An 18,584-nucleotide genomic window follows, 5' to 3' on the forward strand; every position below is an offset into this window, starting at 1 on the left:
ATTGTAACACTGAAGAGATGGACTTTGTATCAGCGCTCCTGCATGCCAGGGATCTCATTTTGAAAACGTGGTCATTTATGACATGTAAAGCTCTGGAACTTAACAAGCAAATCACATGTTTGCATATTTATGTACTGCACAATGCATGTCTATTTGAATGAAACAGCGACATAGAGGAAAGCGGGTGTTAAGTGACGAGGAAGCTGGCAGAAGTATATCTACGTGACCTTAAAACTACAGTAACTATAAATAAATGTAAACAAACTGTCATAATCAATAAGAGTTTAATGCACAGACATTAAAAGTTTAATGCACAGACATTTAAACTATAAAAGACACCATTCAAAAGCAGACACCAAGGAAATATGTGAAAAGCCCAAAGTGTTATTATTATACGTTAGATTTTAATTCTAGCCTCTTTCATATACATGCTGAATCTTTAGCACCACGCAGAGGCGGATGATGGGTTGACACACACACAAAGAGAGAGAGAGAGAGAGAGAGAGAGAGAGAGAGAGAGAGAGAGAGAGAGAGAGAGAGAGAGAGAGAGAGAGAGAGAGAGAGAGAGGGTCCTTAAATACTGAACACAGCAACTCCTACGCAATAGTTTAGAAAAGGTTAGAAGGGGCTGTTTAGATTCAAAATCAGAGCTGCTTTCACTAATCTTTCTAATGCCACCCTAATCATCGCGTCATTCTTTTATTTTATTTTTGATAACTACACATGGCCCCCTCATCCGAGAGCAGCTCCACCCAGGACTAACGCGTGGGGATTCTCACTTTTTTCCCTGCTCGCTATTCAGATGGAAGGAGGGGGTACGCAAGGCAGATGCTTTCCAGTCATGTCCATATTACAAGAAATGGGACCGAATCTCTCTCAATCTCTACTACACCCAACTGGACGGCTGCAGTCTTCTTGCGCAGATCACCAGATCCCCTTTCTGCTACAGATCTGAAATAAGGCAGGTATATAATAAGAGATGTATGTATGTATGTATGTATGTAATGTATGTATGTATTTATGTATATATTTAATAAAAACGTTCAGATATGATTTAGATCGTTAATGGAATGTTAGTACCAGTTTCGCTGCGTGTTTGTTATGGTTCTGCATTTGTCTTAAATATAGGAATGTATAAATAATTCCATACCAGTTGATGAAATATTTTATATGTCATGTAACAAAGCTTAGTTGATCTTAAGTGCAGCGGGTTCAGGTAACCAATAGACACCTAACCTCACTCATCGAGCTTACCGTTTTGCCGTACATGTCAACCCCTAAGTGTTCATACCAGTGAGACCCCGGCTGAAAAACCTTGGCATTGATTTTGTTTTGTTTTTTTTGGGGGGGCACAAGATTTTTGCACATGGCAGACAGCTAGGACACTGACCTAGACTTAAGGGCTATCCACTCAGGGAGCTAAGCAAAAAACCACTACAGCAAAAAAAAAAAAACAAAAAAAAAAACAAAAAAACCTGTACTCATGAAAAGAAAATACTGTCTGCTTTTACTCCTTTTGTGGAGACGAAATAGAATAAATACAACAAATAAATAGTCAAATAGTCTGGGTACACAACACACACAAAAATAAATATTTAATATTTAATAGTGAATGTTTATATGTGATTTGGTTTAACATGTAAATAATTTTAAAAAACTGAGAATTAGTTTAATATGCTTTTTTAAATTGATTTTCAGTTTTAATAAAATCTTCAATTAGTGTGTGAATGTGATTATTATTATTGGTCAACATTATTAAAACAAAGAAGCGTCGTTTTACAGAAATACGAAACCAGTGTGTGGTGCTCCCCATCACTGACTAAAATTAATGTGAAATAAAGATAGATAGACATACCATCAATTTCCAATTGTTGTTATTTCTTACCATATGGCGTCTTTCTTTGTATTGTCTTTATGACCACTGACACTGGCATCATAAAGAACATTATATTTTTCGACTTTAATAATTAAATTCCCATTGATGTCCATTTCTCTTTTATTTGTGTGTTAATTTCTGTGTGAACGAGACAGTGACAGTCTGACAACCTCATCTCCTTCGACTCTGCCCGAGTAATGACGTGTTGTGTACAGAAACATAGAAGGCTCGCGCAGACCAACGTCAGTTTAAGACAACAAGGCAATTCTATCTTTGGAGTAAGGGGGGAGTTTGCGTAGCAGCTACAGGAATATAGAGAATGGTAATGTACATGTGTTCATGGCGCCCCCCCCCAACCCCCCCAAAAGAAATAATACGCTTGGACAGTTGTATTGGATTTACCGCTGTATCATGTATAAAGAATTTCGCAGCCTCGCAAACAATAACAAACTTATGCACAAACGTGAGAATCCATTGCACCGCTGTGAGACTCTCAAAATTGTGAAAAACTGTGAGTTTCACAGGTAAACCTTGAGACTTGACATGCATGGTTTTGCCAACATACATACAGGTGAGAAAGTAGCCAGCTACCACTGTTACAGATATTCCATCATCTCAATCGCAGCTTTTTGAATAAGAAGGTGAATTATATAGATTAAAAAAGAATACATAAAGAATGACTTTTTCTTGATTTGTTCATGAATGATCGACCCCCAACAATGCCATACAGTCAAAACTAAAAATGTAAATGTATGCACCGGAACGACGCAAAATAAATAGGATTGAATACTGTTTTTTGACACCCCTCAACTCGGGCATTGAGCTATCAGAGAACAGCTTCAATGCACGCGGTCCAGCCGGGTGAAGCAGCATCCAAAATGACGAAGGAAACAAGAATACTTGCTGTTGAATAAATACCCAGAGCTTTATGACAAAGATCATAACAATTATAAAGATACAGATTTGGAAGACAATATATGGGAGTCCATTTCGAAGGAACTGGATAAGCCTGGTATGTATGATTTATTGCCATATGTGTTCAAATACAGTCAGAGAAGGCACTCGTAATTACTACATCATGCTGACATTATATATACAGTGCCTATAGTAAGTATTCACCCCCTTGGACGTTTTCACAGTTTGTTGTGTTACAACCTGAAATCTTGATTTACACAACGTACTCAACACTTTGAAGAGGCAAGAGAATTTTTATTGTGAAACAACACTTAATGAAAAATAAAAAAACTGAAATGTCTTGGTTAGATAAGTATTCACCCCCTTGAGTCAATACTTGGTAGAACCACCATTGGCAGCAATTACAGCTGTGAGTCTTTTGGGGTATGTCTCTACCAGGTTTGCACATCTGAATACTGCAATATTCGCCCATTCTTCTTGGCAAAATTGTTCAAGCTCTGTCAAGTTGGATGGGGATCATTGGTGGACAGCAATCTTCAAGTCTTGCCACAGATTCTCAATCGGATTCAAGTCCGGGCTTTGACTGGGCCACTCTAGGACATTCACTTTCATGTTTTTAAGCCACTTCAGTGTCACTTTTGCTGTGTGCTTGGGGTTATTGTCCTGCTGAAAGGTGAATCTCCGTCCCAGTCTTAGGTCTTTTGCAGACTGAAGCAGGTTTTCCTCAAGGATTTGCCTGTATTTAGCTCCATCCATTTTGCCCTCTACCCTGACAAGCTTCCCAGTCCCTGCCGATGAAAAGCATCCCCATAGCATAATGCTGCCACCACCATGCTTCACAGTAGGGATGGTGTTACCTGGGTGATGTGCTGTGTTGGGTTTGCGCCAGAAATAACGCTTTGCATTTAGGCCAAAAAGTTCAATTTTTGTTTCATCGGACATACCGAATCTTTTTCCACATCTTTTCAGAGTCTCCCACATGCCTTTTTGCAAGTGGGATTTTACATGGGCTTTTTACAGAAATGGTTTCCTTCTTGCCACTCTTCCATACAGGCCAGATTTGTGGAGTACCTGAGCTATTGTTGACACATGGACAGTTTCTTCCATCTCAGCCACGGAACGCTGTAGGTCTTTCAGAGTTGTCATTGGCCTCTTGCTGGCTTCTCTGACCAATGCCCTTCTTACTCGGCTGCTCAGTTTGGGAGGACAGCCTGCCCTAAGCAGATTCTGGGTAGTGCCATATACCTTCCACTTCTTAATGATCAACTTGACTGTGCTCCAAGGGATATTCAATGTCTTTGAAATCTTTTTATACTCCTCCCCTGATCTGTGCCTTTCCACAACTTTATCCCGGAGTTGTTTTGAAAGCTCATTTGTCTTCATGGTAGTATCTTTGTTTTGAATGCACTACTCAACTGTGGGACCTTACAGAGACAGGTGTATTTAATCTGAAATCATGTGAACCACTTTTATTGCACACAGATGGACTCCATTTAACTTATTGTATGACTTAATAGTTGGTTGACAGTGTTCATCACAGTTTTACTGCTGTCTGTTGATCATATACATCTATCTATTTACAGTATCTGACCAAACCAAATAATAGGCGATAGTTTCCTAAGAGTAATACATGTTACTGTAATTAGTTATCCCTATTTATCCAGCAGGACAGCGTTTGGTAGAGACGGCAGCAGCAATGTGAAGGGTTAGTGCATTAACCTAGTGAACCATGTCGCCCCTCAGCAGTTTATATTTTAAAAGCATTACCCATTGAAGAATCCGACCTACATTATCCACAGTGATGTGATTAATGCAGATCAATGCGCAAACCACCCTCACTAACTGTACTGGACTTTAGGTTCCCAGAAAACACTAAATGTTGGCAGACAGCCAAGAACAGCAGTTTAATTTGGACAACTATTTTGTTCCTTATTTACAATGCTATTCTGTTAGAAATAAGTCTTTGTATAGAGCATTTTGTATTAACAATTTAAAAGTTTGCCTGCTGATCTAAATAGCCTTTCATTTTTCATAGTATTTCCATACTGCCTTTGTCTGATTAGGATCTGTCACTGATCTGAGCGAAATCAAGTTTGAATTAATTCACGAGTTATACTAAAAGATAATCTACAGTAGTACTTGTTTATTATCATGGTAAACAGCACCCAGTGATACCCACTTGCTAGTGAATCCCCTGAAGGCTTATCCAAAAATACTTTATCAATAATATACCAGATTATGTTCATTTATATCAAGGGAGGTGAGAGGTTCACTGGCTCCATTCAGTATCTTCAAGCATGGATATGACCTCCTTAGCCAGCAGAATACCATTCATGACTCCTTGGAGGTTTATTGATGCAAGTATTAATGAGTATTCTGTTTCATATAACCACAGGAAAGCAAGTGCCTTAGATTACTATTTGCTTTTAATTAGAACAATATTTTAGAATTCAGTTTTGTGGTTCCTATTAATATTACATTTACAACTATGGCCAAAAGTTTAGCATCAGCCTATAAAATCAACAAATTTTGCTTCATAAAGTTGAGTGAAACTTGCTGAATAATGTTCTGTTAACATATTGAATTACATACTGCTTTGTAGTTTACCATATATTTAACATAAAATTGAAAAATGTGACATTTCGAAATCTAACATGAAATACTGTACTACTATTATGGCTTCCAGTAGATTTTTGCAATATAATTTTGTAGTTTCTTTGATTACATGCTGTTAAATAAAATGCCTAAATTATGTTCATATAGTTTTTTTTTATTTTTTAAATAACATCTCAATGCTAAAAAAGTTAGAACTTAAAACATAAGTTTGTCTTTGTAACAGCTTACTTTTAACACAAACTTTATGACAATTCCTTTCTGTTATTCATCTGTGAAGTGGCGTCTGTGCTTGACACTTTATAAAGGTTATAGAACGATGTAAAACCTTTTGCAGACAAAACTCAGACGAGCAGAAACAGCTGGGCAGTGTAAAACCACTTGTTGTTTATGAAGTCATCACAGCAGTTGCCACAGGTTAAACATTTCTGACAGAGAACCAATTCTGCCTTATTTTGGGGGGAATTAGAGGTGTTTTGGAGAGTCTTTCTTCCTGTTACGCCCGTTTACTGTAAAACATGAATAGACTTTCAGTGCAGTGTTTATTTGTCTTTTCCTGCAATTCCTTTTTTTTCCCCCCTGTTTGCATCACAGATAGCACCAGAACGGATCGCAGAGTCTAAATGAAGGTGTTCAGCCATGCAATGTTCCTGGAAGGCTGTTCTCCTGCTTGCCTTGGCTTCTATAGCTATTCAGTACACAGCAATCAGGACATTTACAGCCAAGCACTTCCAGATCTGTCCGGTGGCTAATCCACAGAACTGTGGTTTAGGACAAGAAACTGATTCCTTTGACAGACTGTGTGATGAGTATCCTTCCTTTACTTACAATATCACCAGGAAGACACATATTCTAATCCTGGCTACCACCAGAAGTGGCTCTTCTTTTATTGGGCAACTGTTTAATCAACATTCCGATGTGTTTTACTTGTTTGAGCCTCTTTACCACGTGCAGACAACACTAATTCCCCGGCTGTCCCACAGCAAAAACGTTGCGGACAGGAGGGTCATGCTGGGTGCCAGTCGTGACCTCCTGCGAAGTCTGTACGACTGCGACTTGTACTTTCTAGAAAGCTACATCAAACCTCAACCGGTGAACCACACGACGGACAAACTTTTCAGAAGAGGAGCGAGCAAAGCCTTGTGCTCGCCGCCGGTGTGCGACGCTTTCCGTCCCAGCGAGGTCAACATCGAGGAAGGGGATTGCGTTAAAAAATGTGCTGCTCTAAACATTACCTTGGCCACGGATTCCTGCAAAGACCGGAGACACGTTGCCATCAAAATAGTGAGGGTTCCAGAAATCAGCGATATCAGGGCTTTGGTGGAAGACCCTCGGCTAAACCTGAAAATTATACAGCTGGTTCGAGATCCCAGGGGGATCCTGGCCTCCAGGATCGAAACCTTCCGAGATACCTACAGACTGTGGAGGATCTGGAGGGCTAGTGGCAGGAAACCGTACAACTTGGACTTGTCCCAGCTGACGATGGTCTGTGAGGATTTCCTGAATTCCGTCTCCACTGGGCTTAGCAGGCCACCTTGGCTGAAAGGGAAGTACATGGTGGTGAGGTACGAGGATCTAGCAAGGAACCCGCTCAAGAAAACCAAGGAGATCTATGAATACCTGGGAATGTCCCTGGACAGTAATGTGGTAAAGTGGATACAAACCAACACTCGGGGAAACAACGAGTTATCAGCCAAGCAAAAATACGGGACAGTAAGGGACTCGGCAGCGAATGCTGAAAGCTGGAGGTTAAAACTCTCTTATGACATGGTAGACTACACCCAAACTGTTTGTCACCAGATTCTAAACCAACTGGGTTACAGAATGGTAGAATCCCCAGAGGAACTTAAAAACACATCCCTGACGTTGGTTGAGGAAAGGAGTTTTTCACCATTTTTGTAATACTGTACTGTAGTTCTGGGACAACTATTTTTGATATATTTATAACTGTTGCCTTATTTTTCAATTTTTGCACTATGATTCCAAAACCTTGAAGGCATCTTTTTGGATACCCTTATTTCTTACAAACAGCACAAAAATAGATTCTGAACTGTGTAAAGTGAATTGAGCTAAAATCAATTAATGGCAATGCCCCATACTATTTACATTGTGAGAATAGACAAAACAGTAACACACACAAGCAGACAACCACACCTTGTCTGATGTTGTATAATGTTTACTCAACAACGAACCAAAACTCAAGCACCATTCTCCTCTAAATGATAATTGTTTGCTGGCTGTTGCATTGACAAAAGTGAATGTTGTTGCTTGTCCATTTTGAGTAATTTGACCAATATGGTTCTGTGACAAATGTATTAAATACCTGTTCAACAAACTTTAAAAACATGTGCAATAAAAACCAGAATGTTGCAGTTAAACCTTAATAGTATTTTTGTTCTATAAAAACAATTTTGAGAAAGAAAAATGCCCATATATGTCCATGGTAAGCTGCAGCTATATTCCATTACAACTCTGGAAGTCTGATTCTGTGAACTTGAAGTATTCATACAATTCTCTTAGAATATTATTTGAAAAAAGTTGTAAGTGAAAACATGGACACAATAACAGAGAGTCAGCAAGAAAGTGAATTTCTGTGAGAATTCTCTTAGTACTTCAGGTGGGAGCTAAAAGGTTAACCCTATTCTGTATTTCATGAATTACAAAGTTATGTATTTTATATTTTGTTTTCACTCAACCCCCTTTTAAGAAGAAGCAAAGGCCATATTTCAACTTCCATTTAAACAGGTGGGTTTTTCTCCTGTGTGTGACATACAGTGCATGTATGTGTCTCCCATGCAATATAAAAAGGACTATAAAAGATTATAGTAATAATGAACACAAACAAAGCACTCCAGTCATATTCTTTCCTCGTTTCACCTCTCATGGTTATCATAGTTATGGAGTAAATGTTTTAGCCCTGCCTACAGTACTACAGTAATAGTCTGTGGTTAAATGACTTCATTTCAGAAAAAAAAAAAAAAAACAAATGTCCTTAGTCTACCACCGAGTGTGTAATCTTGGCATACACAGGTATTGGATTTCATAACAAGGTTGTACAGATCTTACTGAGGTTTTGGAAAACATTTTGGGCAGTGACTATGAAGGGGAAAAAAATCAACTAAAAACCCAGAAAGCACATCTTGCTTAATATGATTTTGCTCAGGCTGTAATGTTTGTACACTTGCATCCATTTTGAAATGCCAGCTGCTATACCTATAAAAAGGCTCTTGTTAAACAGGGTTCGTTTAAGTCTTGTTTGTATGTCTTTGTTGGTTCGTAATGGTGCAGCAGAGAACAGTTTTATTTATTAAAGAGTACATGGTTCTGCTTTGTGATTTGTCTTTTTTACTCCAACAGCTCGGGAAAACCAAATGAAATGCATTGTGAACCTTCAATGTCAATTATTTCTGTGTGATTTGTTTTAGGGTCTGTGTACACACACACACACACACACACACACACATATATGTGCTGTAACTATCATAATTATACCAAAACAACCTTGTAAATTATTTCCCCCCCAAAAAAAGCAGTGTTGTAAGATGCACACAATCTTTTCATATTGTATTTCCTGACGGGCTTTAGTGTGTAAAAAAAAAAAAAAAAAACTTCCAAATGTCCAAGTACATAGAACACAATTGATGTAATTCCTATTAAAAACTGTGCTCCTTTTTAGGTAAGGATCATCATCAATAACCTTTAGGTGACAATTATAAAAGAATAATAATAATTTGGGGGGGGATGTTTTGGTTTTGGGAATTTGACTGGTAGCCTTGTAATATAGTGTTTTTTTTTGGTTGTGAATTTTGCCCTGTCTTGCCAAGCCATCATTTTAAGCAAAGCAGCTGTAAACACAATGGTAATAGCTTCAGGAGGATAAAAATATCCAACTCAAAGTGACACCTATAATTATTTTCACACATGCAAATTATATGTAAGTTTCTTATCTTAACTCCCCAGGAGGTCCTGAAAAGATGTAGGCAATCTTCTCCAAGTATGGAATACCGTGGATGATTGTAAATAGTCGTCTAAATAATGATTTGTGTATCCTTAATGCTAACATCGGGCACTGCTTATTGTCTCAGTAAGATGCCACAAAAACTGAATAGATCCAAGACAGACAGACAAACAAACAGACAGACAGATAATGATGCAATGGAGATCAGAGTTGGAGGGAATTCCTAGCAGTGGCCACACTACATTGTGAACAGACTGCAATCTGGCGGATTTGCCTGTTTAAGGGATAAGCAAATCAGAAAAGTCGTAACAATATAAACCCGGGCAGGGAAAGATAAAACACAGGGATGGGATATAAAAAAAAATAATAATAATACATGAGGGAAATGAAAAGCACACAGGAAAGGAATGGAGCAATCTGAAATCCGATGCAAGAACAGAAACCCAAAAGAAAATATAGGATGGAAAGCTTATGGGGAGGAGAGGAATGGTTTTTTTTTTAAACTCGGCAGTGAAAAAAAGCGAAATAAAAGGGAAGAAATAGATCAGTGGCTTGGAAAATAAGTCCTCAAGTTAAGCAAGAGTAAAATCAGCTACAGCAGGAAGCAACCCAGGTTTGTCAAATTGTGAAGGGTTAGATGGGGCAAGAGAAAGAAGCAAGACTATTATTTTTTAGAAGCCCTTTTTGAAAAGGTCAGTCCCATGGACACAGCCTTGTGTGTTATCAAAATACAAAGCATTCTCCCTTCTTGTTTCAGCCCTGTACCACAGTACTTCGATTCCTCTGTATTGCACAAGGACACGATTCTATGCTGACTGCATCTCCATTCCCACATGAAAGCAAAAAACAACTTTTAATCACTATAGCTTTATATATAATTTCAGAAAAACCTGACATAAATTAGATGGCCAGTTATCCGATATGATGCATTTCAGGTCTTCGTTTGGTATAAACAAACCCAGTCTTTGGATCACTGGAACATGTATAAACTATAAAAGTATAAACAAATACCATATCATGATTGGAAATGTGACGAAGACTATCCATTAAAATACAGACAAAGTTTATTTAATAGAATACAGCATCAGGTTTGCAAAAATAGTTCTATAATTGACAAAATCTAAATGCTCTTTTAGTTTGATTTACAGTACTAGAGTTGCCATTACAATATTTCTTACGTCGCCTTTATGTGTAGAACAGGAAAAGACACAAAATCCTGGAAGAAAACCATATATAGAATATATATGTGTATATACGTAGCTACAGTCTCAGAAGCATGCAATGTTTTAATGTACATTACTAACATGCTGAACCAGTGATTTCCATTGCAAATATTACTATCTAATGAACAAAAATCACAGTGACTTAGAAGTAGATAAAGTAATTGGATCAGGAATGAAAACAAAACAACAAAAATACACCAACATTACATTGTCCTTTTTGTCGTATTTTAACAGGACTGAGAAAAGACCATGTTGTAGAAGAAAAGCTCTCCTAATAATCTCCTCAGCTTCAGTAAATACATACTGTATTTCTTTATATCACTAACACTCGTGAATACCCACTTCTTCGATTGGAATCGTATTAATTCTCCCGAATGTCAAACCATTTTATTTAATTAACCCCAAGGGAAATGTAGCACATTTCACCATTTAGCTAAACGACATAGGCACATTAAAATGCATATATGCAAAAACAGTGTACGCAAGGTTACGGAATAACATGAATATTTTTCCATACCCTCAAAACTTGATTCTTTACCCACACTTAATTATTACGTGTGGCTATGTTCACCCCTGCGATGCTTAAATAAGTGAAACAAAAAAACAGATCTCTGGTACTATGAAAACATTTAAATGTTCTAATTGACTACATGAATATGAATATGCTGGTCAATATTACAAGTAAGTTTACTAAGATTGTATACAGTATGTTGAATGCTGTGGCTGGTCCACTTTTACTGGAATGAGGCACAGCATTAAAAATACATTAGTAGTTACATGAAGATGCATTACATGACAAAGCAAGGTGTCTAGAGCTATGTATAAAACATATGTTCCAGGATGCTCGGCCATAAAAGGGATGCATTCTAAGATCAGCAGGCACTTCTAAACTGACATATTCATAAAGGTGTTCATTATAAAGCCTTGTGAACATGGGAGGTTTTTTTTTTCGAAATGCAAGTCTCAAGGACTGTAGCTCAGTCCCTAGTACAAGGACATTGTGCATAGCATTTCCACAAGTTTCACTTCACTAGCAAGCCTGGCTGTACTGCAGATCAGAGAGCTGTGTCTAGCCCAGGGGTTTTATGTTTCAATTTGGTCAGCATTTCCAACATTTTAAAATATCTAAGCTTTTTTTGTCCCCCTGCTGCCTGCATCAGCATCCAGCTTTAGCAAAATAATTATCTGTAAACAGTGACTTAGCAAATCGTGTGCACTGTGTCGGTCCATTTGCATGCTAGATTCATACAGAAAGTTTCAAACACGTTTTTATTTTATTTTTCTTTCCATCTGGACATTTTTACAAGTATTAAGCAAGAAAGGAGATCTCGTTTTTTATAGTGAAATGCCAAGAGCACTGCAGGGGTGTACTGTGTTAAAAGAAAGCTAATACATCCTGTTGGTCACTTTCTCAGTCAGTACCTACCCTGGTACAGTCTCTGTTATCTGTACTCAGGTGTATCCCAAATATAACCAAAAATAAAGAAACACAGATTACAGCATACATGATTTAATCAGACTTGTCCTTCTTCTTTGTTGTGAAGGGAACTTTGCTGGCGACAGCTGAGCCCACAGCCCCAACTCCTCCAGTTACCACGGAGACGCTTCCTTTCACCAAACCGACGCCTGCTGCAGGCATGCTCGTCACTGCTGTCTTGGTGAGCTCATAGCTTTTGATGCCAACCCAGGCAACCCCACCTAGAGTGGCTCCGACAGCTCCCCTTGTCATATTGAAGAGGCCTCCCGTTACTCTCCAGATCACTCCAGACTCTGCTTTTGGGTGATCTTTGTCAGAATCTGAAAGATAGAAAAAAAAAGCGCAATATAAGCACACATTTATTATTTTACATGGTACAAGATACTGTTCCCTCTAAAACAGATTAACTTTAGTCACAAGTTGACTCTAAGCAATCCAGTTGAAGGTCTACTAATTAAATATTAATATTTTCCAATGAGGTGAGCCCAGGGGTGATTGTAATTACCTGAGATAAGCTAATTTTTCTGAAAGCTTTATGGTAAATACTGGTAATCATTTTGCTGAATAACAACAAAACAGTTTTGAGTACCTGGAAATAGGAATCTTAGCCCAACTGAATGAAAACAAAAATATACATGTAGTGGTTAAAGGTCCCAGCTGAATTAATGAAAACACACTTTCTGAAAAGCCCCTTAATGTGTTACACAATACCCTGCAAAGTTTACAAGAACTGCATTACATTACCACTGCTGTGTCCTGTGTTGTCTGTATTTGTTGAGATATGGGACAACACCAGATACAGCAAAACATAGTAATGTGCTTCTTGTAAACACTGCAGGGGGTCCTGAAGTATATACTTAGATATACATTTCCTTACAGCCTATTGAACGATCCATTTTAACCCTAATGTTCTTGAGCTACTGTAAAGGAGATGTCTGAAAGGCATGCTTTACCTTGGCTGACCCAGAAAGTACAGTGAATAGTCTAGCATTCAATTGCAAGCCTCTGGGGTATGAGGTATTACTGGTCTGTGTGTGCCACTGCATTTTATCAAACAGTAATTCTGTGCTATACCGGCATTACTACTCATGCATACAATATAATAAAAAAATGCAATTTGAACCTATTACTATAGCAACTGAAAAACAACGTTAAACCAGTTACTGGAATAAGATTATCTCCTAATAATCAGGCTTGAAAAAATAAGGACAAAGTATGAATAGCATACCATCTGCATTCTGTAACTACTGTAATATATTTCTGAAAATAAATTTGCATTCATTAATGAGTGAATAGAATTTAAACCAGACGTGACGTATTTTTTTTTTTGTAATGTATCTTGGCAAGAAACAATAATGAATGACTATTTAAGATGCTGACAACCCCCTCTACCCCCTCCCCCTGCAAAAAAATAAATAAAAATGACTCACAGCTGGATCCACAAGACTGCTTTACAAATAAAATCATTGATTTCAGATTGTGAAGTTAGTAATTCATTATACACACACACCCTCCCCAATTTCCCCATCTGTAAAACTCTAAAAGTAATGATAAATGGGTTCCCTGGCGCAAGCTGCATAATGTGACATAATGATGCATTTACTGCGCCATGCCTTGCTATCATGTTATGGCGACCATATCACACATTTATTTAGCTTCTTTGCCTAGCCAGACACAGCCTATTGAAAGATCCCTTCACATGACCTGAATTAAAAAATACCCCCCTCACCCCCAAGCATGTTCTCAGTTCCTTCGTCAAGTTTCTATTTGACAGCTTCCAACCACCTAATAATCCCTACGGCACCTTGTTCACATGGCTTAAACACTCTTAAAGAAAAACACTGCAATAGCATTACAAACAAATTAACTCACACATATACACAGTAACTTTAAACAACAATCAGTTCTCACCAGGGCTTTTTTAAGAATAAATATCCAGGGTAAATGTAATAGTTTCAGTTATATTGACATGCAAGTGATTAGGCACAGGATTTAACTTCGTCCAGTCATGGGCTGTGATCCTGTACAGTGTTTGTGGTGACTGTTACTCCTTTGAGAGATTTTGCTGGTAGGGCAGATTTATAAGCCAATCCTGTGAAACAATTACCCCATTCACACTTGTGATTTAAGGCAAATTTTTATATATATATACTGTAATATTCCAGCGCCTGTTATTGTGATTATTATTGTTAGTTATTCTACTGGCGATAGAGCAGTGGTTTATTATGTATCGTGCATGCTGTTGAGCAAAGTGTATTTGATATAGGACAGTGTATTGCTGTATTAAGATTAGGACGCTTCCCTTAATGAAGTTGCCGTAGTAGCTACATGTGGAATATGTTCGGTAATCTTCGAAGGGGTAATGCTGATGTTCAGTCTTTACTTGCAATGGTCAGGGACTAGAGAATATTAATGACAATGATAATAATAACGAGTAAAAAATAGAATAGTTTAACGATTGTGTTTGTAAACAAAGACGGTATCCGTACAGGTTAAAGAAATATGCATAACTGAGAAGAAACGTGTAATGTAAATTATATGAAAGCTTACTGTAAATGGAATACATGTTAAATAATACAGTTTATTTTTGTAAAAAATGATTCCAAATGAACCCGGTTATAATTAATTAATTAATTAATTAATTAATCAATCAATTAATCAATTAATTGATTAATTGATTAATTGATTAATTAATGCCATGTCTTTCCTTAGGAGGGAGCAGTAGTATTTGGTGGTCAGTCGTGAGCATGTCTTGTGAATGTCAGTCTTTGTACGTACAACCTGTTAGTCATTTGCAACCTGCAGTGAAGCATCCATTACGAAAATAAATATTTATACCTGTGAACACTAGCAAGTTGCTGTTTCCTGTGTTTTAAATACCTCCGTTTTCTTGAGAGAATAATGTGATTGTGGGTGGGGGGTAAGCTCGGATCGTCACCCCGTTACACACCATAACATTAAAAGTCAAAATAGTCAATAATATGTTTTTTTTTTTTATTTTTATTTTTTAATATATACCATACAATTGAAACTGTGCAGCATTGAAAAAATATATATTAATAAGAAACATCTGCTACAAATCAAGGATTACTGTATATCCCGATTGCTCTTCCATTCTGAGAGCAGGCTATCGTTCCATTTAAAAAAAAAATGTAATATTCGCCACATTTTAGGCCTGCTTTTAAGTTACAGACCTAAATATGCGATGGCCCTGGGCCAGCACAACAGAGTGAACTGGGTTAGCTTAACTGACCTATAAAAGAACAGGGCAGATAAACACTCTTTAGGGGAAAGGCAGTCGGTTGCAGTGTGGAAAGTATTGCACTGTAACTAACATTTAACCCATAAGACCAGCCAATGAAATATTACAATTGAGGTTTCACTGCTTAACAAGCTTGGGAGTTCTGCCTCTGAGAGCTAACACAGCTGTACTGAACTGGAAAAATCTTCCACAGCTTCAATAAAATCTGTTAACATTCAAATCAGTTCATGGTTTATCTTGCATCAGCTTAGGGTGAGTACCCATCACAGTTGTCTTTTCTGTAAAGTAAATGCGTGATGCGTGATTGTTATTACTTAAATCACTGAATAATTATAATAATTCTACTATGAATACAGTGATATGAGGTCCCCAGGGTGATCCAAGTACATTAGGGCTTGAAAATATTGTTTCAACAATAAAAATCAAAAGCAGCTGAGAACCTGGGGTTTGAGTGAAGGTTTATTCAGAGACTGTGAAACACAGATTCTAGCAGATTAACATTCTCGCTCAGTTCTGTGCTCCAATTTAATCAATGATCTGTCCTTGCACGAACATTCTTCCTACCACGATCTCTTTTGCACGTCAATTTTATGAAAAGCGCTTCTTTCACCACCACTTCTCTCCTGTATCAAGTCTAGGAGAGACAAAAGGAACCATGGTACATTTGATTTATCCTGGGGGGGGGGGGGGGGGATCAATATTACAGGGTGCTTCAGAAGAACGGATGAACATCTTGCCGGAGGCTTTCATTTAAAGTAATAATGTGCTGTTCATACACAAAAGAAAAAAAAAAGAGAAACACTTATATCACCAGCAGTACTGCGGTACTCACTTTGAAGCTGTAGTCGAGTTTTATTTACTGTTGTTTCATATGATCAGAGGTTGTTAACAGTACTGTCCCAGAAGTTTTCGGGGTACAAAGAAAACAAAACAAAACAAAAAGCCTGTCCTGAACCAATTAGTCTTGCCCCTCACTAAGTAAATGGGAACGGGAAGTTACTTCATTGGAAATATAATGTCACAAACATGTCTTAATACCTTCTTTAGATGCCAAGTCAAGCAATCAGCAAGCTACGATACATGTTTCAGTAACTACAGTTAAAGATAACAAGGTATTTTTTGCTTGATGAATTATTTAGAGTAGACACTCATAAGAGAGGGGGGCTGAGTTGATCCACAGTGACAGATATATCTTGTGATACTGCCAACACTGGTAATGTCACAAATATTTAGACTCGCTGTCAGTAATTATTTATTCGTCTTTAATGCCAATCTATGCCACTATTAAGGTATTCATAACAGTCTACATTTTTCATGATATGCTCATACATGCCAACAGTCCCTATATTTACCCATAGAAAAAAAAATCATTTATTCTGCACAGTAGTTAGTGAAAACAACACACTGTGCTGTTCATGCAGTTGGCACAAAGGTATGAACGATGTCTGTTTTTACTGTCATGATGGTCGTATGGTGTTGAGTTGGGGGGAGATGTCTATTATATGATGAGTGTTTTTTGCATATGACCCAAATCCAAATGCTGGCAAGTATGTAAACTGCTTCATCTTCTAAGACGTTTAGAGCCAAGATTTCTGTTCTTATTTACTGACTGCTGCTCCAATAGCTTGTCTTCAGGCACAGAGTCGACTGTTGTTTTACCTTTATTTTTCATCACTTTGTATCAGTAGTTGAGGCTGGGGAACTGACTGTGTCTGTAATTTGTGATGTGTTGCAGTATTAGAAAATATGGATTGATTGGAAAGGGATGCTTATATTAAATGTTGGGGGTATTCCTCAGGATCCAATACTCCCTGCAGGTTTTTGTGAAATGTTCTGAAAACATCTATTGACCCTGCTGACAGGATGCTGATCGCTGCTGGATGAAATCTCAGAATGGTCTCCTTCAGGCATATTGCATTCAAAATGGCATTCCTACAGACAATTATAAGACTCTGAAGATGTACAGCAGGGATGCTCCTTCACAGAATGTGGCTTTCTTCCTAGGGTCTTGTCAGGTCATTAAGGAATTCTCAGATTTTGCAACTGAATAAAATACCCACAGAGCTGGCATTGATATTTATTATACCGTGTAACAATTTTTTTTGGGTAGTAAGTGTTATTTCCTAATTGCTTATGCCTCAAAAGTATAGAAAATGGCTATTATTCCCCACAAACTATGCTTTTGTGACCAGGACAGTGATATTTTGAAATTTACCTATTTTCCAGAACATTCCAGATAGATTCAGTGCTGAGTAAACTTGGAGTAACTTCTAGAACTTTCTAGAACTTTCCAGTAATATAAATAGTAGTATAAATACAGGGGCCTTAAGCCCACCAGTTCAGTTTAGTTCCAGCTGCCTAAGTGGATACATATCTGCATTTTTCTGAGATGGCATCAAGAGGCTGCAAGCATCCGGCAGACGCATTTTGCTATGTCTGCGGCCAATTTATCAAGACAAGAGAGAAAAAGTACTCTGTGGAAGCATCTGCTAAGATGTGTGAGGCCTACAAGGCATATTTCGGCATGCCTGCACCACTGCACATCAAATTGGGCCTTATGAAACAATTTGTCAGAGCTCTAGATAAGGAGTCGGCAGCCTTCAAGTACCTTCAAGACTTCTTCCCTAAGCTGTCTGAGGCAAAGGTCAAAGCCGGTGTCTTCGTCGGACCACAGATAAAGAAGATCCTGGAGTGCAATGAATTTGCCAAGAAGCTCACTAGTAAGGAGAAAGTGGCTTGGAACAGCTTTGTCGCAGTGGTTCGGGGCTTCCTGGGCAATCACAAGGCCGAAAACTATGTGGAGCTGGTTGAGACTCTGGTGAAGAACTACGGCACAATGGGCTGTAGGATGTCCCTCAAAGTCCATATCCTTGATGCTCATCTTGATAAATTCAAGGAGAACATGGGAGCGTACTCGGAGGAGCAAGGCGAGCGCTTCCACCAGGATATACTGGACTTTGAACGCCGCTACCAACGACAGTATAACGAGAACATGATGGGAGACTACATTTGGGGGCTGATTCGTGAAAGTGATTTACAGTATAATTGTAAATCTCGAAAAACTACTCATTTCTAAATCTTTTGTAGTCATTTTTGTATTACTTTAGTATAAATACATGTTAATTTGGATTCATATGTTGTTTTTTTCTGACTATGTGAACGAAAAGACACAAATTCGCCCGTTTTCTCATTGGAAATAGGTAAATTTCAAAATATCACTGTCCTGGTCACAAAAGCAAAGTTTGTGGGGTATAATAGCC

General features: G+C 38.0%; 2 protein-coding genes across 3 annotated transcripts in view; one reads left to right on the plus strand and one right to left on the minus strand.

Moving 5' to 3' along the window:
* The first annotated feature begins 558 nt into the window (after positions 1 to 558).
* On the plus strand, positions 559 to 8,728 carry LOC117432365 (carbohydrate sulfotransferase 1-like). Of its 2 annotated transcripts, none has more exons than XM_034054172.3 (2): positions 559 to 965; positions 5,999 to 8,728. In XM_034054172.3, exon 2 carries the CDS (start codon positions 6,044 to 6,046, stop codon positions 7,304 to 7,306), a length of 1,263 nt encoding a protein of 420 aa, XP_033910063.1. In that variant the 5' UTR covers positions 559 to 965; positions 5,999 to 6,043; the 3' UTR covers positions 7,307 to 8,728. The 2 variants fall into 2 exon arrangements, with proteins under 2 accessions (XP_033910063.1, XP_058858191.1); XM_059002208.1 differs by having other exon boundaries at positions 6,003 to 8,728.
* Positions 8,729 to 10,408: 1,680 nt separating this feature from the next.
* Positions 10,409 to 18,584, minus strand: part of LOC117432366 (transmembrane protein 263) — a 46,136-nt gene continuing 37,960 nt past the window's right edge. Inside the window, exon 3 of the mRNA XM_034054174.3 lies at positions 10,409 to 12,382. Within this exon, the coding sequence (XP_033910065.1) occupies positions 12,096 to 12,382 (287 nt within the window). The 3' untranslated portion in view covers positions 10,409 to 12,095. The remainder of the gene's footprint in view (positions 12,383 to 18,584) is intronic.

Source organism: Acipenser ruthenus, chromosome 27, assembly GCF_902713425.1.
Source record: "Acipenser ruthenus chromosome 27, fAciRut3.2 maternal haplotype, whole genome shotgun sequence".
NCBI lineage: Eukaryota > Metazoa > Chordata > Actinopteri > Acipenseriformes > Acipenseridae > Acipenser > Acipenser ruthenus.